This window comes from Pieris napi, chromosome 9 (assembly GCF_905475465.1).
Source record: "Pieris napi chromosome 9, ilPieNapi1.2, whole genome shotgun sequence".
In the NCBI taxonomy this organism is placed as follows: domain Eukaryota; kingdom Metazoa; phylum Arthropoda; class Insecta; order Lepidoptera; family Pieridae; genus Pieris; species Pieris napi.
The window spans coordinates 6767201-6793377 of NC_062242.1; the positions used below are offsets into that span (position 1 = coordinate 6767201).

General features: G+C 35.6%; 4 protein-coding genes across 9 annotated transcripts in view; 2 read left to right on the forward strand and 2 right to left on the reverse strand.

Annotated features, from left to right (window-relative positions):
* LOC125052316 (1-phosphatidylinositol 4,5-bisphosphate phosphodiesterase classes I and II) overlaps positions 1-2652 on the reverse strand; it is a 76564-nt gene extending 73912 nt beyond the window's left edge. For both annotated transcript variants that reach the window (XM_047653082.1, XM_047653081.1), the window contains exons 1-2: positions 2263-2652; positions 1750-1896 (exon numbers count right to left, since the gene is read on the reverse strand). In XM_047653082.1, coding sequence (XP_047509038.1) covers positions 1750-1896; positions 2263-2370 — 255 coding nt within the window. In that variant the 5' untranslated portion in view covers positions 2371-2652. The remainder of the gene's footprint in view (positions 1-1749; positions 1897-2262) is intronic.
* Positions 2653-3659: 1007 nt separating this feature from the next.
* Positions 3660-9449, forward strand: LOC125052233 (mediator of RNA polymerase II transcription subunit 17). Its single transcript, XM_047652920.1, has 12 exons — positions 3660-3909; positions 4016-4268; positions 4346-4627; positions 4844-4979; positions 5493-5710; positions 6145-6225; positions 6578-6734; positions 7181-7317; positions 7583-7668; positions 8058-8190; positions 8630-8771; positions 9201-9449. The coding sequence occupies exons 1-12, from the start codon at positions 3821-3823 to the stop codon at positions 9419-9421; spliced, it is 1935 nt and encodes a 644-aa protein (XP_047508876.1). The 5' UTR covers positions 3660-3820; the 3' UTR covers positions 9422-9449.
* LOC125052235 (RNA-binding protein Rsf1) lies at positions 9444-11119 on the reverse strand. Of its 2 annotated transcripts, XR_007117420.1 has the most exons (3): positions 10954-11119; positions 10185-10807; positions 9444-9576 (listed from the first exon to the last, which is right to left on the reverse strand). XR_007117420.1 is itself a non-coding variant. In XM_047652921.1 (2 exons), the coding sequence occupies exon 2, from the start codon at positions 10794-10796 to the stop codon at positions 10317-10319; it is 480 nt and encodes a 159-aa protein (XP_047508877.1). In that variant the 5' UTR covers positions 10797-10807; positions 10954-11119; the 3' UTR covers positions 9444-10316. The 2 variants fall into 2 exon arrangements, 1 of the variants encoding a protein (XP_047508877.1); XM_047652921.1 differs by having other exon boundaries at positions 9444-10807.
* Positions 11120-12460: 1341 nt separating this feature from the next.
* LOC125052730 (protein bark beetle) overlaps positions 12461-26177 on the forward strand; it is a 42882-nt gene continuing 29165 nt past the window's right edge. For 3 of the 4 annotated variants that reach the window (XM_047653730.1, XM_047653732.1, XM_047653731.1), the window contains exon 1: positions 12461-13107. In XM_047653730.1, the coding sequence (XP_047509686.1) occupies positions 12757-13107 (351 nt within the window). In that variant the 5' untranslated portion in view covers positions 12461-12756. The remainder of the gene's footprint in view (positions 13108-26177) is intronic. The other variant, XM_047653733.1, reaches the window with a different exon arrangement.

The window sequence follows — 26177 nt, forward strand, 5'->3', positions numbered from 1 at the left end:
AGATCATTTAGTTGGCTGTTAACTGCTATCGCGAGTAGTATTTTTTCGATACCAAATTTAATGAAATACAGAATTACAACAATTTTATCATTGTTAATTTTAATTATTAACAGTTATTTATTTTATTTTAATTAAATGATTACTCTTAATTCTTAATATTAGTAACAAAACCTTTAAAATAATTCAAAGTTTGTGACTATTTTTTTTATATATATTTTTTTAATAAAAATTATAAACTTTAACTTGATATATTTTACCTTAATTTAATTTTAATTCAATAAGCGTTGGTATCGGTATCGGTATCGACGATATTCCTATAAGTGTATCGGCATCGGTATCGTATCGGCAAAAAAGCGTATCGATGCATCCCTACTTTATACCAATTTCATGACAAATTATGAACAAAAAGTAGATTGTTTTTGTGGATAATCATGAGTACTATAAACACGTTTTCAAGAGGATTTCAAATAATATGTTAATTTCACTCCATTCTTATCTGAATCAAATCTGAAATTATTATTTGAATGATATCACTTTATATGTAGTAGGCACCTTCGGTAGGTATAATGTGACCTAGATATTCAAGATTCCATGCCCTATTATAATAGAGTATGCACTACCGTTGCAATTCCGGGAGCATCGTGTAACATTACGATCTCGAACAAACGTGTTTCGAAAAACCAAGATAAATACCAACTTTAAAGTTAGTCTTAGAATACGGCTACCTCTTAGGCCAAATTTTGTATAAATAACAAGATATGTCGATTCGGTCAAATTGTATATGTATTATTAAATTTCATGGATATATTACGTATTACGGAACAAATTACGTACATTTAAAATTGTTGTATTCGCGAACAGAAAATAGCAATCGTAAAACTTAAAAAAAACATAATTTTACGTCTTTTAATACTTTAAAACCAAGATATATGACCACCATACACGATAAATTACAAACTAAGAAACTAAATAGCACTTTCCTAAATTGAATTGTCTAAGGGTGAATAAGTTATATCCACGGGCTAAATAATATTTATAGATATCATTAATGTCTCGCACAAAATTCAGATGTATTAAATGCGAGACTTGGGAGCATATAAATTACGTCTATTCAACCTTAGTATACTTTTCATTTCTAACAATTACACCAATGCAAATGTCAGTTAATTAAAATGTTAATGTTATTAATTATTTATTAAACTGAAACCACTTAAATAGAAAATGTTACTAATACTGGTTCTTTTTTAAAAATCAATCAAGAAATGTAGAAGTTTAAATACAGTAGGCAAAAATTTGCTTCAGTATAATCAACATTAACAACAATAAGCATATATTTACAAGAAATTAAATTCAAAATATGTATGTCATATAAATAAGGTATTTAATAAAATTATTATTTGAGCACAAGATAGATATAATGTGGGCTTTTCCAAATAAAAATAAAAATTAATTCAGAATAATTAAATTTGTCATTTGTCAATTAAATTTGTGTGTTTGTAATAATCAATTATATATTATCATTTTGCAAATTTATAATAAAAGTTTGTTAAAATAATCATATTATTAATATGATATAAACTTATTATATACATGTATGTATATGCAATATTTTATGACTTGGCAAGTACCAGATCATACAGGAATTAGTTCCGCAAAATTTAATAGTTATAAATATACTTTCAACTGACTTATTAATAATAAACTGTAAGAAAATAATCTGGCACATTTGGCTTAATATGTTAAACTTACCTTAGGCAGCTTAGCATAACCACCAGTTCGAACATCTCGGATTGTTGCAATGTCCAGCATTTCAACTTCCATATTCTGGTCTGTCCAATAGAGAAAGAACCCATTTGGATCCACTCGAACAGTGACAGGTAAGCCTGTGCCTGAATCCTAAAAAAAGGATATACTTAATTACAATAGGAGGCACTATTATAGGCAACAAAATAAATTAAACAAAATTATCTTTTATTTTGTTATGTGTTTAGATTGACATTTTCACTTAACTTAAAATCATGTACACAACATAGTCCAAATAAAGTTTTTTTTACTTTTAAGAAAACAGTAGCAATAGTAGTTTTGCAATAAGCTGAATAACTTCTTTTAGTTCTTCAAAGACATAACTTTAGGTAGTTAGTAATCTTTAGAACTGGTCTCGTTTCTATTCAGTGCAATAATATTTAAAAATTCCAACTTAATTATTTTCATTCTTGTTAAATACATTATAATATGTAGACAAAAGTTCTAAAATAAATTTACCTCATCCCATTTGATGAATTTTTCTCCATCCTGCAGAGGTTTAGGTACTTCAATTGGCTTTAAAGTGACACCAGCTGATCTAGTATAGGTAGTCATTGTGAATAACATATACTCATACGGAAATCACAACACTCTCGTAGATAAAAACAGTCATCTTCCTCCCAATCCGACCTACCTGAGATAGTTATCAATGATACATAAGCTAAAGGCACGGAACACAATCGTACAAGTTACAAACTAAACCGTTTAATAGATAAAACGAATTATCCTTGAATACTTAGCAAATATTCATAGAGTTCGCGTATCGGTAAGAAACAACGAATAATCTCCACATCTCGCCTCTCGGACGAGTCACGACAACCGTATTGTACCAACGAAAACTATTAAATGTCAGAAGTCAAAGCAGAAAACTTCAAAGTTCCTCATTACGTCAAGACCGTGACTTTCGTGGGTTCGTTCAATATATGAAAACTTTAACAAAAAATGTGATAATTAGACATTTAGATTTTAGACTGGTCGTTAAAGAGAAATAAAACGAACTACTTATTTTGTTGATTGTTCATATCAAATTATTTATGAATATTCTTATCGATACACCTTGACTTTAAAAATATTTTTTTTTTTTAATTTATTTATTAGCCGGATACAAAGTCCATTGGCAACTTTAAAAATATGAACGCAGAATGTTGTCATATTATATGAATTATAAACACAAAGTCCTTTGCCTTTCTCATCATTAGGCATAAATTAATATCATCATTATTTTAAACATAACCTAGAACTATATTGATGATGATTTGATTTAATGTGATCTGTGTAGTGCATTTCACGTAATACGTATGATTCCCGTAAGTCAAAAACGCATTGCAGTAAAATTCAAAAATGAGAATGGTTTCTTAGTTCTTACACACGGGAATCATAATTCGCGTGTCACACATTTACAGATTTAGTACGGGAGTAATACTTTAAAAGAAACGTAACGTAAGAATTACCTTAATATTACGAATAAAAAAAAATTTCAGAGTCACCATTTCAGAATGTTTGAAATTTTTCAACTAATAAAAATAAACATAATTAAACTTCTGCTTTTCGTTACTTAATGTGTCATTTTTCTATTATTAACCTTTATCTTTAATATTTGTATATACCTCAAATAAATGATAATAATTTAAGAGATTGCGTTTCCCACTCTTCCCGCTTTCTCCTTAATTTTAATTTTTGACATGACAACATCGTGTTGCTCTCTTGTTTAGCCATAACAGAGATGGCACTGTGCTAAATATTCAAAATTAAATTTCAAATAACTCAACTAATCTCACTCTCAGTGTTCTATCACTTCTAAGTTACCAAAGCTATGGTATCTATGTAAATTGTAAACTATGACTTCTTAGTTCTTACTATGAAATTACAAATACCGCAATGTTTTAATTTTAAACTATTTAATAAAAACTAAAAGGTTTAGAATTATTTATCCATAAGTGTGTTTATGTGAAAGTAGTTTGCAGCTTTTACAAATATTTATTTGCTTACAAAATAATAGAAGTAGCTGGCGAAAACAATGGCCAATTCTGTAAATATATCAATTGAGGCGCCCATTGAGAATCAAATACAAGAAATTACTTACGATGGTCAGGAGATTTACCAAGCGTAAGTGCTTTGGAATTTACATTATCTGATTTTTTCTAATGGTTCCATTTTTGACCATTAAAATTTGTCCCAAGTTCTAGTAAAGAAGTGTCATTACAATTTACAGGCCTCTATCTATGTCAGAAAACTTGGCTAGATTAGCTCAAAAAATAGATTTCTCTAAAACTGATGATGAATATTGTAATATAAAGAAAGAGGGTGAAAGCAGTGTTGATGTTAAATCTGAAGAAGATAAGGACCCAGGATATCAGTCGAGTTTGTGGCCATGGGATTCAGTAAGAAATAAGCTCCGGAATGCTTTGACTGAAGTGTCAGTATTGGCTGATGTTCTCAGTATTGCTAAGGAAAAGAGATACATGGTTTGTTTAATTTTTATTTCAAATTTGATGTCCTATAATATGGATTCTAAGACTCTTTTAATCTATCAAACTTTTAGGTGTTAGATCCAATTCAAGCAGAACAGCCAGAAAGTCGACCTATGGTACAGGTATATGGCAGAAAAAAGGCACTATCAGCTGCTGGTGCTGTCCTTCTAAATGGTGTGGAGCGCCTAAGGGCGAGCGAGACTATGAGAATGACAAGAAACATGCCAGACTTTCATATTGATTTGTTAAGGGTTCGACAAAACTGGAGATTAAAAAAAGTATCTAATACTATTGTTGGAGATTTGAGTTACAGAACAGCAGGATCAAAATTTAGCCAGACTGGTGTATTTGAGGTAATTTTTTTAAATTATCAACTTTTGGATGATTTTCAGAAAAGGTTTCCTTTTTGTAGTCCAACCTTTTCTATTGTTTCTATAGTATGGTTAATAAAAGACAACCCCACAAAATAATATTCCATTTCTAAATCAGTATAGGAACTTTCTTTGATAACTTTACCATTTTCGAAATACAAAAAACTGGTATAGCACCTTTTATTTTCATTATTTTAGGTAACAAAAGCTCCAGAGGATCAAATAGCTCAAGCAATGAGTTTAAATGCATCTGGACCTGTACCTTCTGCATTACGTGTTACAGTACCACCAGAATTACAAGGTGTAGCCTTCATTTCAGTTCGGTGTCAGAAAGGTTGGTTTAAAATTCTTATTTTTAATAAGATACAGCTTTAGATTCATGAAATCACTCTTTTTGTCACTCTTAACCCACACATATTATATGTAGAGACAAATGTGATATTAAAAATGTTTATTTCTGTAATTCTAACCCTTATTGGGTAATATAGATTGTAAACTGTATTTGTAATAAAATCTGGGAGCAGCATTATTACGTCCTGTTCACATCTTAAATTTTATCATTTTAGATTGAAACTCAAAAGTTAATGTTATATCATTTAAAATAAATTAGTGGTTACTATATACATATACTAAAGTTAAAAATCCCTTTTATACAATTCTTTTAAATTTAAACATCTTAATATTTTTTGAGTAGTTTTGCAGTGTGAGAGACAAGACACTGCAAGATAATATTGTGATTTAATAACTTGTTTACAAGATCAATTAAATAACAAAATTGTCTTTTGAAAAATGTTTCAACATGTCATTCATTTTGTGTGATTCATTAAAATACCAATATTATTTTTAGAGCAAGAAGATGTAGTGACAGCTACTATAAGTTCCTCAGCAATAAACTGTCCAGGAACTCTCCTAGGTGATGGTGCAGATTTACATTGGCAACAAAAACTAGAAGCTGCTCAAAATGTTCTATTTTGTAAAGAATTATTTGCAAGATTAGCAGCTGAGGCTGTTCAATTAGATGCATCAATACCGCATATGGTTGTGGGTAATCAGATTATGGCAACGGTAAGCATGTGATATGGTACTCTCAAAATTATCAAAATATTATGTAATTAAACTCTTATGTACACATAGTGAAATTAGGGTACATTAGTTAGACATCAAACTACTTATTAAGATGTTGGTGTCTTTGATAGGATTTGAACTTTATTGATTAAAACAGTATTATCATTACTTGGCTATAATTTTAATTGTTCTATAAGAAGGAAACTAGAAAATCTATACAAAACAGTAATTCTAGAATGGAATTAAAAAAAATTATGCTCTCTTATCCAAGGAACCCTCAAAGTTCTTTAATTTTATACTTGCTAATAATTGGTAACTGACAAATATGCAATTAATTATTTATTGATTTACTAGTGCTAATCCATTGCAAAAGTAAAATTCCTGATTTTTTACATATTATATGCTGAAGTCTCATACAAAATATTGTTTTTCAGGTTTTACCAGGAATTCAGTTGTTAATTAGAATTTGTCATAATAATAGACAAAATACTGGAAGCAACTCTGATAATGTTAAGGTATATAACCAAAATTATTATTTATTAATTTTAATGAGATATTTATTTTGCCACTTGACTTTTTTAATATTTTTTGTTCGAATCACGGCTGTGCACCAATGGGCTTTTCTGTCTATGTGCTTATTTAACACTAGCTCGTACGGTGAACGAACCGGCATGTCAAGACTCCAAAATTTAATTGAATCAGTCATACAAAGCTGATTACCAACTTATTATTTATCACTGAAATATAAAGCCCAAAACTTGTGGCGTTTTTTTATATTACCCGACAACGTTAAATTTCCAGAAAAAGCAATAATTGCATCTAAATTTTTCTATACTTGCGTTGTTTTATAAATAAAAATTTCCCCAGAGTGAAGGTACATCAAACAGCAAGTCAGACCACGATCACGTATTAGAGCATTCCCTCCACCAATTGTTACGCACAGTGCATCACTCGAACACGCATCATCCCTTCCCGCATCCCGCCACAGGACCACTGGGACCATCTAAACGAAGATCACTTGCTGGTAATTTAATATTTAATAACTAATTTACAAAGTTAAGATGTTGTAAAAGTGCAGATAATCATAGTCAGTTCTCATTCTTTTTCGAAGTTGGTTAAAATGAGTGTAGCACACTAATTATAATATCGATCTATCTTACTTTTAAATCTCTGATGTTATAAATTAAAAAGAAATGAACGATCTGAGTAAAACCTTTTAATCCATTATAAATTGTTTTGTTTGAACTGAGTTTATTTCCATAGATAAGTAGGATTTTGTATATAGATAGGTCTGGTGATAGATAGATAGAAGATATATAATAGATCTTCAAAATCGAAAGAAATATGTTTTTCTGGAAATGATTTCCGGCTACTAACAGAACTACGGAGACGGTTGGATTTAGTGAAATCGTAATTATATATAAAAGATAATGCGTTAATTTAGTTAAAAATAATCTTTTTTTCCACCAGGTCCAATGGCGGCAGACAGACACGAATTACTAGAAATGACAAAAGAGCAGTCTTTATTGGAACAAATAATCCAACAAGCGCAGCATTTCTTTATGCGCCGTCGCAGCGAATATGTCCTCGATACAATTGCTAAAGAGGTAAATTAGGAATAAAGTAGAAACTTGAATATCAAGTCGGTGGAGAAAGAATTTTCTGTTTTACACTAAGTATTCTTTAGTTTGAATTGCATTTTAATCAGTACATATATTATATCCTTTATGGGTTAATTAATTTAATATAAGTTAATTAATAAAGCACAAAAAACTAAAAAAGTGATTTTGCACTGTGATTCCGAATCATCAAACACGATTTATGTAATAATGTTGGGTTTATAATAATTAATACTGTTTTTTTTGTCTGCAGGTGAAAGATCCACTTATAGTATCTCATTGGAATGCATTGAACAGCCCTACACAGTCATGTGTTAAAATCAACATCATTGCTAACGGGTAATTACTAAACTTAATTATCAATAAAATTACTAAAAGTTTGAAAGCGCTATTATTTTTGGTCCTTATAATTTTTCTGATTGTGGTTTATAGAATGTTTAAAAGTAATAAGAATTTCAGTAAACAGTTATTACTGAACAAGAGGTTAATGCTAGGTTAGTATATCCAACTAAATTACTAACTGCTATATTAACTACTGCTGTAGGTTATCTGTGACGTCAGAAAAATAAACTATATCAGTGAGGGGTCCAAGGGGTTCGGAAATATCTGAACGAAGAATTAGTTCCGCGTGGCTGTAGCATTTTAAAGATTTCCACAAAAAGTGATAAGCCAGCTTCGATCTCGTCCATTTACTAAAAACGTGTTATTAATAAATTAGCTAATTTCAGCTACGACGCCGTATGTCGAACTTCATTGGTGGTGGTTGTTGGTGAGAAAACGTTAAAATGTATTTGCCGGGATGGGAAGTTGAGGCATCTGTCCTACGAGTTACAAGAGCTGAGAGATCTTATGTATTGTCAGGTATAGTTACATACAGTATGTGCACAATATGTATTGTGTAAACGATATGGTCATAAAAAAGGCATGGTGGTATATTGTACATTGGTACACCCAAATATAAAAAACTGCCCATAAAAAGGTCCCTGCTTATTTAGCAGTTGTATAACCTTGATTTTAAGAAATTTGAAATACGGAAAGTTTTTTAATAAATAAATAAGATTTTGAATCTATTAAATACATACATATTTATGGCTACAATTATTTAGACTAAGTAGATGATGAGTTCACTTATTCCCACTAAAAATTAATATTTTCATCTTGTTGTTTAAGACCTTTTTTTTTGTCAGGTCTGAAATAATTTTAATTCAAGTTTAGTCTTACTGGTTGTATACAATAATAAACTATACTTGTTTACTTTTTAATATGTCCTTAAAATTATGTAAGGATTTTTTATTCCTAGGTGTACCAGCATCAGATGACAGGTGTTCAAGCAGTAGGCCGGTGTATGGGCTGGCAGTTGTTGGCCAGCAGTTCACATCTAGGATCTGGTCCTGTGGAGCCACTTGGCAATGCATCTTCATGCCTATTAGCTTCCCCAAATGGTATGTGAGCGAATAATGTTATACTCAGCTAATCGGATTTAAACAATATTTGCACTATATTACAAATTAATTTTCACTGTACTGGTTTAGTTACATAAAGAAATTAAATGGGTGGAGGTAAAACTACCTTAATTTCTTTGTCAAATAACCTAAACCAATTTTCCAAATACTTTGTAGTTTCTCATTCTTATGAAAGTTTGATGTGTATTACTAGGTATAACATAGTCCTATTAATATGGGAAAACAACAGGTGTTTTAGGTCTAAATGTAAATGTTTCATGGAATATGAGTATATAGCAACTCATTATATTAACATTTTCCTTATTAGGGTCATTGTGCTATAAGGCACAATGTGGGTGCAGCTTAACCTCAAAATTTTGCTGATGAAATAAAATTACAATGACCATAATGTAAATATTCTGTTCACAGGTGACCGAATGATAGCAATTAGGTGTGAACCTTCTGTTGGAATTCAAGTATTTATAGCTCAATCACCCAAGAAAGATTTTTATGTAAGTGAATTAGTTCAAGACAAGAAATGGGAGAATCTCGGAGGAGCTTTCAAAGAAGTGAAACTAGAAAAAATGGAGGGAAAGAACTTCCTTAACAAAATGGAATTGCTCATGGCTTGTTTGAGCAGTCCATCCTAATTAATAAAATAAAAATACTAAATTGGAATCTTGTTTTATTATTATACATAAAAGAAACTTAGTCTGTAGTGCTCCGGTACAATGTTAAAAATACACTGAAGGTTGTTCTTCCTTATTTTGTTACGATGACTATAAGTAATTAAAGATAAATTAATCTGAAACCAAACAAACTCCTATTAAAATATTTATCTGTACTCTAAAATGAGATTTAGCTTCAAATTACATGTTAAGAAAACATACATATGTATTAAGAAAAAAATTTAAAAAGACTAATTGTATAACAAGAATTTGACAATAGTTTACATTCAAGCAGTGAAATACATTCCCATGCAATTGCATGACTTAATTAAGAACTAAGTACTAAATACCACTCAAAAACTAAGGTAATCATTACTTATCTAACTTTAAGAATATGAATATTAGAGAATACATAAGTTTGAAATATCCTTAACTGTAAAGGCTCAAGTTTTTTAAAGATGCATCATGTTTCATAAGATAATTTTCAACTGGATGAATAATTTTATTCTAACTAGTGTGTAAATGCATTTATTTCATCCAATACCATATTAATTAAATGATTCATAATAAAACAGTATACCGTCTTTTTGTTTAAACTAGTTTTAGCAATGATTGATAAACTTTACAGAAAACATCCAGGAGCTGATTAACCTTAATATTAATTATAGTAAAATGTATGCTCTATGAATTAGGTGCATAAAACTAACATTACACTTAAATCTAAGTAATATATGAAATTAATTACCTCTAAGTCCTAAGACATCGACAAAACTCTTCCTAGCATTAAACCCCCAGTTTTAAATGAATATTGATGTTTTAACATGCGGAAGGCTTCAGATTACGATTAACATTAAACCTAACTAAAACTATGATTAAATTAAAATCGGCCCAGTGGCGACCTAGATCTTCCATTGTCCCTGTTGCCTGAGCCATAGCCATTGCGGTTGAAAGAGCGGCCACCACCACCACCGCCGCCGCCGCCTCCATAGCTGTTGTTGTAGGGTCTGCTGCCACCTCCGTTCCCACCGAAAGAGCGCCCACCCCGTCCGCCGAAGTTCCCACGGCCACCACCGCCGCCGCCGCCGCCACCACCGCGGAAACCTCGGCGTGGCCCATCACGTTTTCTTGATAACTCTACTTTTAAAGTCGCGCCTAACATTTCAAAACCATTCATCGCGCTACACGCATCTTCTGCCTCCTGCATGTTTTCAAATTCTATGAATGCAAAACCTGGGGGGTTAAGTGCGACCCAGACAGAGTTCAATTTTCCATATTTATCGAATTCCCGCTCCAAATCTTCCTTCTTGATTCCTTCCACTAGACCACCCACGTACACACGAGTTCCTCCCGAGCTCATAGTGAATTAATCTAAAATAGTAATTAGAAATTAGATTCTATCAAAGCTTGGTACAATAATACAATGAATTGAACAAAACAAGATGTCGCCGAATAACGATGCCACGCCAACCAGCGAAATAACTGTTAAATTAACCTTAAAATATTAAAGTACTCACCTGATTAATATGAAAGAGTTTAAAGGAGACTTAAAGAAGTCTTTTTATTAATTTATAAATAAGTAACAGTTACTTATTTCTACAAAACATTAAAATTTTAGATGGATCAATACGTCGATGCCTTAGGACCGAATGGTTAAGGAAAGAACGATTAGTCCTTTGCAATGAAGTATGATTATTCGAATCATTCACAAAGATATCGTTCACAAATGTCAAAAAATACGTCAGAAGCAAATGCAACCAGAGACAAATATGAAATAGTCTATGTTATGCACAGATAACATACATGTACTTATGACTAATATAACAGCAATGAAGCTTAACCAAGCTACTTTACTAATACGTTGTTTTCGGTGTTTTTATAGCATAGGACCCAGTAGAACACAGAGCGTATAGGAGGCGCTGTCACTAGAACGCTTTGTTATACTTGACAGTCTTTAGATTTCATTTAAATGTTGAGATTCAAACAGGTTGTGGCTAACTGCAGGCAGCCCATTAAATAAAACGATGAAAAGATTGAGGGCAAATTTATGCGGTTTTTTAGCCGCATAAATTCGGATTGTCAGTGTATACACAGATTGAGCGATTATTCACTTTAGTATTCGAACACCACAGATATAAGATCATAATTCAATCGTTCACTTTACTATGTCTTGTCAGCACTCAGCCCTAAGCCAAGACTATTTGTTGTGCAAATAAAATATGTTTTATATTAGTTCTTACTTCTTAGTCTTGGTCATTTATTCTACCTAAAGACGCTATCAAGTACGTTACTAGATGATAATGGTCACCCTGAAAACAATACACGTATATCTATCTGACTTTCATGCTGCAACGTTTGGCTGGCAAATGGTGATAGGGATATTTTAAGATTCTCTCTCTGTAGATTTCTGTCGTTCCGACAGTCGATGATTAAGCTAAGTGGTAGCACAAGTAACATTTTTTTATGATTTAATTTTTTAACCATTTATTAGTTTTAGGATAATTCTGTATCGGGTAATATTTTAAGGCTAGCTTTAAGAATAGCTTTTTCTCTGCACATATTTAATTGTACAGAAAAGATTGCTGGCTAAATGGTCATATCCATAAGTTGTAAAGAAGCCAAGATTACCTACCTCCAATTAATATTAATAATAGATTTAAAATCAAGTAAAAAGAAGTAACTTATAGTTGTTGTACCTATGGAATAAAGTCACGTGAAAATTGTGAGTTTAGGTCACATAAATTATTATTTCCATAATATTACGTCGAAAAAGTAGAAGCATTTTGGAGCAGGCGTAACTCGCCACGATCGTACTCTACGACCGAACGTCATGATCGTGACATCGCCATCACTAATATTATTTTCCTACAATTTTGGAAAATTAAGAAAAACCTGGTAACACTAAAGGAGGCTTTCCAAATTACAATTAACGACAGGTGAGGACAGACAGAGGAATGCCGAACGAGGATTTGAGAATTGAGTTGAAGAGAGGATTGAGGAGGGAGGGAAAATGCGTCGTACAGGCCGCCATACAGCGTACCCGAGTTCACGTACAAAACCGGCCAAACCGCTTTGTTTAACGGTCGCCACTCACGGAGGCGCGTAATTTCGCTTGTTTTACTTTCGTATTGACCCCGCCTTTGTTTTGTAGTAATGATTATAGTAGTGCAAAAGATCATTAAATTTGCTTTATAAAGTAAAAACTTTGGGTTGTAAAACGGTGTATTAGAATGTGTTCCTATAAGAATATGAACACCTGTACAGTGTTCAGCTAGTTGTACTGGATACACGCAAAGTGAAATGAATGTTATTTAGTTAAAATGGAGTGTTCCAAAGACATGGGGGTTCAAAAGAGACACAGCCAGTTCAGTGATACGAAATATAAGTGGAGGACGGTGTTATTATTGTTGTTTGTGTGCTCTTGTGCTGGACAAGAAAGGGAGAGGGAAGAAATAGATCCTTATTTATTAAATAAGACTTTAGGCCTTACGGAGCTACCGGGTGGTATTTTAACCGGTGGAAGTACTAATTGGAAGGTGGAAGGCAGTCCATACATGTTGCGCGATGACCTGCTGATCGAAAGAGGAGCAGAATTAGTGATTGACCCTGGTGTAGAAGTAAAATTTCCGCCGATGATTGGAATTACTGTCCGAGGGAAACTCCGAGCATTGGTATGTGGAATATATATATACTTTCCAAATAGTATTAATCCCATAATAATTATGAGACATGTTAGGGATAAGGTTCGAACTGTTTATTTAGGTACTGTTTATCGCCACAAACTACTCATAACTCTTAATCTTGAGATGAGATAAGAATCAATGTGATTTCATAGTAGATGCGTCGAAAATAAATTTCTTACGATACTTCAATAGATAAAAGCATAGAAACAAAAGACGTAATTAAATTCGTAACTCTTTAGCGTACGCATAAGTATCCCAATGCCGTGTATCTACTTGGTAATTTAATGCAAAACACGTTTCTCTCCTGATATAGGTTGCATAGCTGTTTGTAAAACACAAGCAACCTGCCTTGGATTCGCATGGGTAGATATAGAGACAGACAAAAGGACACTTAAATAAGTACTAGGTACATATTTTATTAACAATGATGTGATATTTTGTGTTTAATTAACAAATTTAGTAATATTAAGTTTATCCATGATAAGCAAATATACCGTATGTGCAACAAAACATCTTTAATCCTTAAACGTAAGCGACAAATTGCGTAAAATGCGGCAGTTCTTCCTTGTCACTCTTTTGTGTCTATCGATACACCAAAATCTTTAACGCTTCAGGCGTAGTAATCTAATTGGGTTGCTTTTTCAACTATTAGTTTTGAATTTCGCAAGATGAAAGAGAAAAATAATAGATAAATAATTAGAAATGATTTTACGCTAACTAAATAAGTTTAGTCAATTCGTAGAATCCAGTTAGATAATCTGTAACTTATTTGAAATTCTTAATATAAAATTTGAAATTATAATAGAAATATTTGGTACTACTTAAAACGTATAAAAAGCCTACTAATAAAATATTGACGTCCGTTTTTTTGGTTACTCTCATGAGACCGCGTTACAATAGGTTAATTTATAATCGTAGTGAGTAAAACTATAAAAAAGACGATATAAGCATTGTATGTACCCTTAAATCGATAAAGAACCTGATAAAAATGAAATGATAAGAATACTTGTTGATAACGATATCAGATTCACCTGTGTATCGATTTATTTACTTTGTAAGAAAGCGTATAGATATTTTTTGCTACTATTTACATAGTAGATTCATTGTGCTTCACATAATGAAGATGTTTCCGCCAAATTTATATGTATATAATATTGAATTATATTTTACGTCACATAATACTATTATCATTTAGTCTTACTTATTAGGTCTTACTCGTCCGTCGATCAGGCCCTTAACTGATGAGTTTCTTGTCGATTTAAGAACATAGGATAAGTTAGTTTATAAGTTTAGCGTAATTTATCTACTTAAACTTAAAATTCGTGTAATCATTGTCAGTAGCTAAGATCTTTAGAAAAAATATATAGTTATAAATAAAAATGCCGCACAGATTTCGGTTGATTTATGAGTCATAATTGGGTTATTAGTTAAGTGCAGTTGAGGATTCCGTGACCCCGATTAGGAAAAACGGCAGATGTTCAAAGCGATCTGACATTCGACCCTGGAACTAATTAAATCAGTGTAGTAATGTCCGGTGGATATGACCTAAGAACACCTTACACCATCAGGAGTTAAGAACTAAATACTATTTACTTACGGCAGTGGTTGAGGCATTTAGCAAGATGCGCAAGAAGAAGAATGCGCCTAGAAAAAGGTGGATAGAAGCGTTAGCGGGTAGCGAATGTAGAAAAGCCAAGTATAGAGAGTTCTGGGCAAAGCTGGAGGAGGCTTTTACTCGTGAAGAGGTTCTGATTAATGGTACTGAAGGAAATTACGATATCAAGTAAAAACTCAGTTGTACAGATTTAAACGTGATTTATTATTTATTATCATTATTTACATAATATGATAAATAAATTAGCAGTTAATAAAGTAGCGGGGGAAAATATTGATTAACCTACTTTTGACATTAAAAAACGTAAACTTTCACTGTTACCGTCACTCAAACAGGTTTTGACTTTTTTATACGATGCACCCCTGCGTAAAAGTGAACGTACAAAAAAAATGATAATGCCGACAACTTGTTAGAGAGACGCTATAGACCATATCATTAATTCACCCTCACTGTTAAGGCCATCAAATGAAAGGAAACCTTATATTTCTCAGAAGAGGTTTTTTGTTGGACAGAAAGGGTTATTATTTACACTAAAAAATAAAGTTGATAAAAAGATGTCTCTGTCCCTTTTGTTTATAACTATTTTAACCTAAGCGGAAAATATTTGGCTATTTAGTGCGCGCTGGTTGCAGTCGTATCTTTCCGGGCCGATTAATGTTTTTATGAATAAATTTATATTTTGTTTTTTGATTTTCCTGAAAGAACAGAGGAATTTTCAGGAAGTCTAGAATCGTGTAAAGTAATAACGAGTCAATTACTGCCATATTTTATATTATGTCACTCACAGTTTTTTTCCTATTAAGGGTCTGTTTCACAATGTATGGATAAAGTACCAAATAGCTATGCAACGCATAAATTATTTGGAACATACATTGTACTATTTGACACTTCATCGGACTCATACCTTATGATGGACTTTATGTGACCAATAGCGCTATCTGACAGTTGTGAAACGCAACAATAGTGTTTATCCTACCAATAAGTAATAAAAAGCTAATTTGGAACTTATCCATGCATTGTGAAACAGACCCTTAATATTTCGAGATTTTAAAGTTTAAAAAAAACGCTTTATAATAATAAAAGGGTTAGTTTGTAAGGCTTTCATATATATAAGGATATTTAATAGAAGATTTTTAAAAATAACTAAAAACTGTTGATTGTGATAACATCTATGTTTAAATAGGACCGTTCGTATCAAAATTGTGTCAAGTTCTGTAAACAAAGATAACTCGAATACCTTTGTGTGAGAAACGCGCTCAATTGATCGAAAATGTTTGCTCTATTTTAACAATACATGATTATATAAATAAAAATAAATCGCAAAATATCTTCACGGGGACAACTTGTACAATGTACATACATATATATATATTATTTATTATATATATACAAAAGACTTAGGATTACAAGAAAAGTACCCCTTTTAAGTGACGGATCCGAAACATTTCTGATAACTTCACTCATTAGGACCACCTTCGTGTCTAGTCACACATACGTAGCACAAAAAAAACAAAATTATCAGTGAGATTCGTATTGTGAAAATTCAATACAAGTTACATTCATTACTCCTCTAATATTGACAATCTGGTTGATTATGGTATTTAATATTATTTCTTTTCTCTAGATAATACGTTACCTATGAACGTGAATGACCTGTTATCTCAAATCCAACTAACGTTTCGTTAACTGTAAACGGTTGAGTAACCTCCTAGTCAACGTAACCTTGGTACAAAGCTAGCTACTACAGCGCCACTGAATCATCTCTAATTATTGCAACCACTTAGAGGTAGTAGCAATTAGTAGATTCTAGTTGTAGTTTGTTTCTTAAGACGTCTTTGTCTTTGTCTTCAAACTTGGCTGATGATTATGGTATCGCCTTGTTTAATCGTGTTTTATTTTCTCCGCCTGTATTCGATGGACTAAAATCTGAATGTATACTCGTCCACGGCGAGTATGATAAGATGTCACTGTAAGGTTGAAACCTTATGTCAGTGAGGAAGGATGGTAGATGCGCCTTGGCTTATTTTATACGTATTATTTATAGTTTTGAGTGCCTTTTAAATAGATTTCAATGGGCTAAGAGTGAATCTCATCCCTGAGGTCGTAAGGTTCGATCGCCGGCTGTGTACCAATGGACGCTTTTTCTCCTCCCGAGGCCCTTTCATTTTTAACCACTTCCTTAAAAACAAAATTATCACTAACATTTCGAAACTCTCATACACTTACTATAAATCTCAAACAATATCTTGTCAACCTGTTCTATGCTGATACAGAAAATATTCTTATTGCTTAAAAATAGTTTAAATATTAATTTGTGTTATGTAGAAATCATAAATTTAAATACTGTTACATGTTAAAAGGAAGAGACTGGCTGCCCACAACACAGAGAATCAGGCATAGGAGGCTGATCACCTACCTGCCTATTAGATTCACAAATGATCACAGTATGAAACACATACAGAAATCTGAGGCCCAGACCTAAAAAGGTCTGATTACCTAAAATGGTCGCCACTGATTTATTTATTTTTTTAAACATGTTTTCAGTAGCTTATAAAATATACATATATAAAGAATCAAAAGATGTGTGAAGTTTTTTGTGTAAGTTTAATAATACCGTGAGCTAATTGTATAACTGACGGATAGTGTTACTATAAATCTTATTGGAATGCTGACTTCCACCCAAAAAGAGAACTAAAGAACTCAATGTATATCTTAAGAAATATTTACTATAAAGAACTCAATGTATATCTTAGTAAGTGAATAATATGCTAGAAATGGAGTAGTGTTTTTTAATTTGTTCTAAATATCGATTGTTTATAATACATACGTAATTTTGTAAGTCAGTAAGAACACGTTCGTGATTCTTTGAAAACTGCATTGCCTTAGTTTATAGAATGGCAGATGCAAATGGTCACGGCTGATCTGTGACTCACGGTATATGTGAATCACATTGTTTTTTTTTTTTTTTTTTTTTTTCTGCGGTTATTTGCAATCAGCCCCAAGGCTATGAGCAAATTTTTTCTGTGGTGCTGTCATGTGGAGTGACTTCCCATTGGAAGCATCTACTCATCTTCTGTCTAGAGCTACTGCCGGTCTTCTAGCTCTAGAATATGGTGACGTTTTAGTCGACTCACATACTGTCTAATGGTGAGTTGGCGAGCAAGTGTATTCGGGTGACAGCTTAGCCGCTCTTTGTACTTAGCTGCCAGTCTCCGGATTTCTTCTTTGATTGTTCTTATGTTGAGGTGCTCGTGAACTTCGTTGTTTGTAATGTACCAGGGTACTTTTGCAACTGCTCTTAGGATCTTGTTCTGTTGTCGCTGGAGTATGTTTATGTTGGTATCACTTGCGCTGCCCCATAGTTGGAGGCCATATGTCCAAATGGGCTTAAGGATGACTTTATATATAAGAAGTTTGTTATCTAGAGAAAGTTTTGAGTTTCTACCTAGCATCCAGTAAAGGCTGTTGTACTTTAGCTGTAGCTCCTGCTTTTTACATTTGATGTGGTGCCTCCACGTTAATCCACGATCAATGTGTAAGCCAAGATATCTTACATGGTCGCTGTGGGGCAGAATACATTGGTCCAACTTTACAGGTGGGCAGTCTCCTCTTCTAAGGGTGAAGGTCACGTGTACTGACTTCGCGGCACTAGCTTTTATTTTCCATTTTTGCAGCCATTCGTTAACTTTGTCAAGGCCTTTCTGCAAGTCCTCTGATGCAAGTCCTGGGTCTTTATTGCTTGCTAATATAGCGGTGTCGTCTGCAAATGTTGCTGTGGTTATTCCTGGCAATAGCGGCAGGTCAGCAGTGTACAACGTGTAGAGCATGGGGCCGAGAACAGATCCTTGTGGTACCCCGGCATCAATGTTTTGAAATTCCGAAGTGGCGTCACCTTCTTTTACATAAAATATGCGATCCTCTAGGTAAGATTTGAATATTGGAAAGTAAGAGTGGGAAATATTCTGCTTGATCTTACATAGCAGGCCTTTGTGCCAGACCTTGTCAAATGCTTGTTGGATATCCAGAAATGCTGATGAGCAGTATTCCCTTTGTTCTAAGGACTTTCTTATGGCGTCACATACTCTGTGAGCTTGTTCCACTGTGCCATGGTATTGTCTGAAGCCGAATTGATGATCTGGTATTACTTTGCGCTCCACAAGGCTTGGCACAATTCTACGAAGTATTGTCTTTTCCAATACCTTGGAAAGAGTAGGCAACAGACTGATTGGTCGGTAGGATGTTTTTTCGGTCATCAGTTTGCCAGCCTTATAAATCATGATGATTTCTGAGATTTTCCACGCAACTGGGAAGTAGCCTATTCGTAACATAGCATTGAAGAGTATAGTGATGAAGATTATAGCCTTTCTCGGTAGTTCCATCAATACTTCTTTAGTTATCAGGTCGTAACCTGGTGCCTTTTTACTGTCCAGGCATTTGATAGTTTTTATGACTTCTGCAGGCGACACAGGTCTAGGGGGATGATCCATTTGAAGGTCTTGATTTAGAACTTGGTCAACATATTCATCTGATGAGTTGTCCAGTGTTACATTAGGTTTAAAGGAGCTTGTTAGATAGTTCGCAAACAAGTCCGCTTTGTCCTGGCTCGTTCTGGCCCAGCCGTTTTCCTTTTTAATTGGGGCTTTTGATTTGTTAGGTTGGCTACAAGAACGGGTGATTTTCCAGAGCGAATAGTTGCTGGCCTTAGTAGCGGTTAGAGACTCCAACTTTGCTTGCATTGTTAAGTCATTAACATTCTTTATAGCTTCCTTCAATTCTACAATGGCTTTATTAAGGGCTGTCTTGTCTTGTGGATGACGACTCAGTTGCCAAACTCTGCGCAATCTGCGTTTCTCCTGAATCATCATCTTTATTTCCAATGGTATGTTTGTGTGCTGGTTTTTGTGTTCAGTAGTAGGCGTGCTTCTCCACGCAGCAGCTTGTATGAGATTAGTAAACTGCACTAGTGCTGTTTCAATTTCCTCTGCTTCTTTAAGTCTGACACTTAGATTAAGGTTTTCATCTATGTGTTCCCTGAAGGAAGGCCAATCAGTTTGCTGGTTATACAATCTTATCGGTCTCTCAACTTCAATTATAGTGGAGCTGACAGTTAATAAGACTGGAGTGTGATCAGATGAACCATCAGCACATGATTCGATCTTCATGTATTGTTTAGAGAGTCCTTTTGTTAGGAAGAAATCGAGGATGTCCGGGATTCGATTGTGATCAGCTGGCCAGTTGGTAGGTTCTGATGGAGCAATTATGTTTAGGTGATTTGTATTGATGCTCAACATCAATTGTCTTCCCCTAGTTGTTATTAATCTTGACCCCCAATGCACATGTTTGGAGTTCCAGTCGCCTCCTGTTATAAAGCGATTGCCTAGAGTCGAGAAGAAATGAGAGAACAGGTCGGCGTCTATTCGATGTTTTGGTGGACAGTAAACAGCTGAGACATTAAAGTATCCACCTCTGTCTTGTATTGCGACCGTAGTGGCTTGTATTTGCTCGGTTCTATATTCAGGCAGTAGATGGTGCTTTATTTTGTTTCTAATAACTATAGCTGATCCTGCATGTCCTGTTCCATCTGGGTGGTTCGTGGTGTATATCTGGAACCCTTTAATTTTGACAGTGGTTTTGTCTGTGCAGTGTGCTTCCGATATTAGGACTATGTCTAGCTTGTGCTCAGTTATTAGTATCTCGAGTTCATTTTTATTGGGTGAGAGACCATTTATGTTCCAGGTCGCCAGTCTTAACCCAAGGCCGGTTAGCCTTGTAGTTTGGTTATGAGCGTAGTCATGAAACTCATTAGAGTACTCATTTGTTGTAATATTAAGTCAAATTTCTCATTTTGTTTGGTGAGGAGAGTTTCTAATAATGTAGGGTTTTGGTTAGCATCAGGTGAAGCATTTTCTTTGTCTGGAACTTTTCTAGCAGCTCCCACGTAAGAGAGTGGTTCGTTTTCCTTACCAATGAAGGAAGATTGTTGGGCAGTGTTTCTTGGAGCGTTTACGGCTTGAATCGTGTTTTCTTTTGCGGTAATGTGTCTGTCAGTTCTTTGATGGCCATATTTGTTAGTTTTTCTAGCAAGAATTTCTCTGTATACTTCACAACCCTTATAGTTCGCCGGGTGTGAGCCATTACATAGTGCACATTGGGCGGGTGTATTTCTATCCCGCTTTGGACAGTCTGAGGTTTTATGTGCTTGCGCACACTTCACGCAGCGGAAAGGTCTCATGCAGTAGTTCTTTGTGTGTCCATATTGCTGACACCGTTGGCACTGTACTATTGAGTTTTTCTTTTTGGGATCCTCTATGGTTACAGATTGGTGGTAGATGTATTTAATTTCTTTAGCTGCCTTATTGTTGTGGCTAGGTAGGAGATTAACAAAGAATGTTGAGGTAGGTTTTTTTTCTGGGCCATATCTGGAATTAATAATTTCCCCGACCACAGTATTTCCAGTTTTTTCAATTTCATCCTTTATCTCGCTTATAGGTGTTGTGTGGTGAAGATTCCGAATGACAATACGACAGGGTCGTTCTTCCTTTTTGTTAAATGTGTGACCAATTAAGCCACTAACACGGAATTTAGTGATGATTTTTTTGTAGGCCTCTGTATCTAGGGTGTTGATTCTTAGTTGGTTTCTGTTCATTATCCGAAATGTAAATGAGCTTTTATCTGTAACTGTTTCCACGAGTTCCGTTAATTTATTGACATCTTCTATGCCATATAATATTATGGGTGGAGGCTTGCTGGGTTTTTTTCCACTGGTTTTTTTGTTGTAGTGGGTTCTTCCATTAGGTCAATTGTTAGTTGACTGAACATATTGCTGGTGGTTATATTCTCTGGAGAGTCACTGACTTTTTTCGTTTTGGATTTCTCGTGCTTGGTACTCTTTGCCAAGACGGGGGGCATGGAGTGCCTTGCTGGCTTGGTGCATTTTGCATGGTCGTGTCTCTCGGTAGTTCTGTCACGGTTTGTGAGCTTTCTGGAGGGTTACTTCCTAAGGAATTGCTTCTGGGCCTGGTGACGAACAAGCTGCGGTGAATGTCCTGCTGGGTTAACTTTTTCCTTGGGCCACTCATTTTATTATACGATCACTGTTGTGTAAAATAGTTTATCATATAATGTAAGCACCCCTATTTTTGTGGTATGACTCCCAGATAAAGCACATTTTTTTTTTTATTATTATTATTAATTTTTTTTTTTTTTTTTTTTAATTATAATTTTTTTTTATTTATTTTTTTAATTAATTTTGTGCTCTGGTATCCCCTTTTTTCTTACGCGTTTACTTAAACTACGTTGCGGACACTGCCCTCTATTGACAAATGTTGTTATTTCATGTATGTATCCCCATATACGATATTCTTATTTAAAATGAAATATCAAATATTGATTTAGTTATTATAAATTGAGAAAAAAGAAAAAGAAAAAAAAAAAACAACAAATAAATTGTCCACTACTGAGGATTGAACTCGAACCCTATGAGTGAGTCGCCGGCACTTAAGCCGATTTGACCAAATGTCTTTTCTATACTTAATCGAAAATATTGTACTTGTTACACGCGTCACAAACACTGAATGAGTCAAGAGTTGTATCAAGTCTTGACACGTGTACCGTTACTTTCTTGCACAAATAAGTTCACTTCACTATTTCACTTTAGTTTTTGTTTTTAGTTCATGTGTTGAGCACTGCACAATTTACAGAACTTTAAGGTGTTCCTTTCACCATTATTTAACTTGAAACGTCACTCGAATAAAGCGTTCTGATTTTGAGAATTACTAATGATTTTAGAATATTTTTGGGCGAAATAATAATTACACTATTTTATGTCGTGATATTACACCACTTTTTGTAGTTTTCAAACGATATGAATACATGTATGATTTTAAAAATACAATGAATTGGGGACACGATACGTGTTGTTTTACGGTCTACCCTCAACTTATCAATCACATTGTAAAAGTGAAATCAACCCGTTTCTTATCAGAGGAAACTGCTTTATAGATACCGTTTGCTTTTTCTGTTATTGCCTGAAGTGGAATGTTTTTCTTATAAGTGCTTCATTTGATTTATTATTTTTTAATATGTAATACTGTTAAAAGACAAGTTACTTAGATCGCACTTTACTTTGAACATAATCGACTTCTTAGCATCTTCCGAATCCGGCCAATTTATTAAAAAAATAAATCAGTGGTGCTACAACCTCTTTAGGTCTTGGCCTCAGGTTCCTGAATCTGTTTCATTTCATTTTGAAATCTAATAGGCAAGTAGGTGATCAACCTCCGGTGCCTGACACACGTCGTCGACTTTTATGGTTCTAAGACATGTCGGTTTCCTCACGATGTTTTCCTTCACCGTACGAGCAAATGATGCGCAGTGCACAGCCGGGGATCGAACCTACGACCTCAGGTATGAGAGTCGCACGCTGAAGCCACTGGGCCAACAGTGCTCTTAGGCCAAGTTATTTAGCAGGATAATATTACGATGTTATTTTGTTTTTAGAATTTCCTTTCACTCTTCTTAAAGGAAAATATTTTTTTACGTTTGACCCAAGCGGCGATCTTAGCTAAATTGAATGTTAATGATAGTATCAATTTCTAAATATAATATGATTTTACCGAATAAAAATTATTAACATTTCACGCGCCTTACAACCAAAATAATAACTCCTGTGTACTAGTTGGATAATTTTTCATATATTTTTAAGAGCTTGCATCCATAGGCTCTCGATTATGATAGATTAATTTACTAGACAGGAAGGTTTACAAGCACGATAGTGTGGCCTAAAACAAGCAATTTACAAGCGGAAGCGAGGGATCGTATCCTGTTGGCTGTGATTACCTATCTGCCTATCATGTTGCTGAACCCGCATGCGTGAAGATACCATCTATGTATATATATAACGGCATGTAATACAATGCTATTCAAATTTGGGCTTTTTCTGCGTCCAGAATTCGAAAATCGAACATAGTTTAGTGTTATTCTAGACCCTATCAAACTTAAAAGTAACTTGAGGCGCATACCTACTTAACTACGTAGCATTTAATATAATTAATATATTTATGTTAAGTATTACCAATATGCTTGCCTTATTGTACTCGCGTTTCGTGCGGTGAGAGAGACTCCCGGAGCCCATTCCCCCCCCCCCCCCCTCTACAATAAATATGAAGGTGCAGAAAAAAAAACAGAATCTACCCCAGGGGGGTACCACACGCGCTCGCGGTGGAGAATCCCCCTCTGGGCGTCCAACACCGGGACACTCTGCGCCCGGTGGTGGACGCACAGGCACCCCCGTCCACACTCGCCGTGGACTTCACAAATGTTAGGGGGCTCAATTCCAACATCAACGCTGTCCACTACCACTTAGAGACTGCGAAGCCGGCCTTGCTCTTTCTTACCGAGACTCAGATATCCCCCCCGGCTGATACTTCCTACCTCTCCTACCCGGGGTACAAATTGGAACATTCATTTGTGCCGCGGGCGGGAGTTTGCGTGTACGTCAGAGAGGATATCTGTTCTCGTCGCCTCGGGACGCTTGAAGGAAGGGACCTATCTAACCTCTGGCTGCGCGTAGACTGCGATGACCATCCGCGATTCTACGCATGCCTGTATAGGTCCCATAGCGGAAATACCGAAACTGACCGACTCATTGAGCACATCCAAATGGCTACAGATTCCCTGCTCGAAAGGGTTCCTACCGCTGAAATCGTGATACTTGGCGATTTTAACGCCCACCATGCCGATTGGCTCGGCTCTGAAACTACCGATCACGCGGGAAGATCCTTTCACGACTTTGCTTTAGCCTACGACCTGACACAAATGGTCCCTGCGATTACGCGAATACCAGATGTGGATGGTCATAAACCCTCTTTGTTGGACCTTCTGCTGACTTCACATCCGGAGAACTACCAAGTCTCTGTTGAATCGCCATTGGGTTCATCAGATCATTGTGTGGTCCGGAGCATTGTGCCGTTCACGCGCCCTCTTCGGCCTAGCTTCACGGGCTGTCGCCGCGTGTGGCACTATAAGTCAGCAGATTGGGATGGGATGCGGTCTTTTTTTGCGTCCTACCCTTGGGGGCCCATTTGCTTTTCGTCGAGTACTCCAGATGCCGTCGCTGACTCTGTCGCCGAGGTGGTCCTGCAGGGTATGGAACTCTTTATTCCATTCTCTGCGGTGCCGGTCGGTGGCAAGTCCCAGCCTTGGTTTAGGCGTTCTTGCAAAGCGGCTTTGCGCCGTAAGCGTGAATGCTTTAAAGCCTGGGCAGAAGCGGTGACATCCTGTGATGTGACTATCGGCGAACGTAAAAAAGCATACAATTCAGCCTCCAGGTCCTTCAAGCGAGAAATCGCTAAAGCAAAGTCAGAGCACATTGCCAGATTTGGTGAGAAATTGGCCCACCTCCCTTCGGGAACCCGAGCCTTCTGGTCTCTTGCCAAAGCTGTCCAAGGGAATTTCTGTCAGCCCTCTATTCCACCACTGCATAGGGAGGATGACTCACTGGCCCATACCGCGAAAGAGAAGGCCGATCTTCTAGGCTGTCTCTTTGCGTCGAACTCCACTTTGGATGATCAAGGGAAGGAACCACCGACATTATTGCGGTGTGATACTACGATGCCCGAAGTTATATTCCGGCAACGTGCTATCCGTAAAGCTTTGTCTTCCTTGGACATCCATAAGTCGAGCGGGCCCGATGGCATCCCTCCAATTGTGCTGCGTACTTGTGCTCCTGAGTTGGCTCCGGTCCTAACGCGCCTTTTCCGGTACCTTTACACGCTCGGCACTGTTCCGAAGTGCTGGAAGATCGCTTCGATACATCCGATCCCTAAAAAAGGCGATCGCTCTGATCCGTCCAACTATCGCCCAATAGCTATTACCTCCTTGTTCTCCAAAATAATGGAAACCATTATTAACAGCCAGCTCCTGAGGTATCTAGAGGGCCACCAGCTGATTAGCGATTCTCAGTACGGCTTTCGTCGTGGTCGCTCAGCTGGTGACCTCCTTGTATACCTTACACATAGGTGGGCGGAGGCAATTGAGTCCAAGGGGGAGGCGCTGGCGGTAAGTTTGGACATAGCGAAAGCCTTCGATCGGGTGTGGCACAGAGCACTGCTCTCGAAGCTTCCAGCCTATGGGCTCCCTGAGAAATTATGCAACTGGATTTCCAGCTTTCTCGCTGATCGGAGCATCAAAGTCGTCATCGACGGAGCATGCTCCGACCTGAAACCTGTGAATGCTGGTGTCCCACAAGGCTGTGTCCTATCCCCGACCCTGTTTATTCTGCATATCAATGATATGTTGCAGCTTAGTAACATTCATTGCTATGCGGACGACAGCACTGGGGATACTTTTTACACTGGCCGGGCAGGTATTTCTCGGGCTGTTGTCGATGAGTACCGGAACAAACTTGTGTCTGAAGTCGAAACTCTTCTACGTGGAGTCTCGG

Bases quoted from the DNA above. Each gene is read 5' to 3' on its own strand.
- LOC125052235 (XM_047652921.1), bottom strand. From the start codon at position 10,796: ATGAGCTCGGGAGGAACTCGTGTGTACGTGGGTGGTCTAGTGGAAGGA.
- LOC125052233 (XM_047652920.1), top strand. From the start codon at position 3,821: ATGGCCAATTCTGTAAATATATCAATTGAGGCGCCCATTGAGAATCAA. The intron at 7,669-8,057 runs GTAATTACTAAA...AGCTAATTTCAG, and splicing joins ATCAACATCATTGCTAACGG to CTACGACGCCGTATGTCGAA. The intron at 8,772-9,200 runs GTATGTGAGCGA...TTCTGTTCACAG, and splicing joins CCTATTAGCTTCCCCAAATG to GTGACCGAATGATAGCAATT.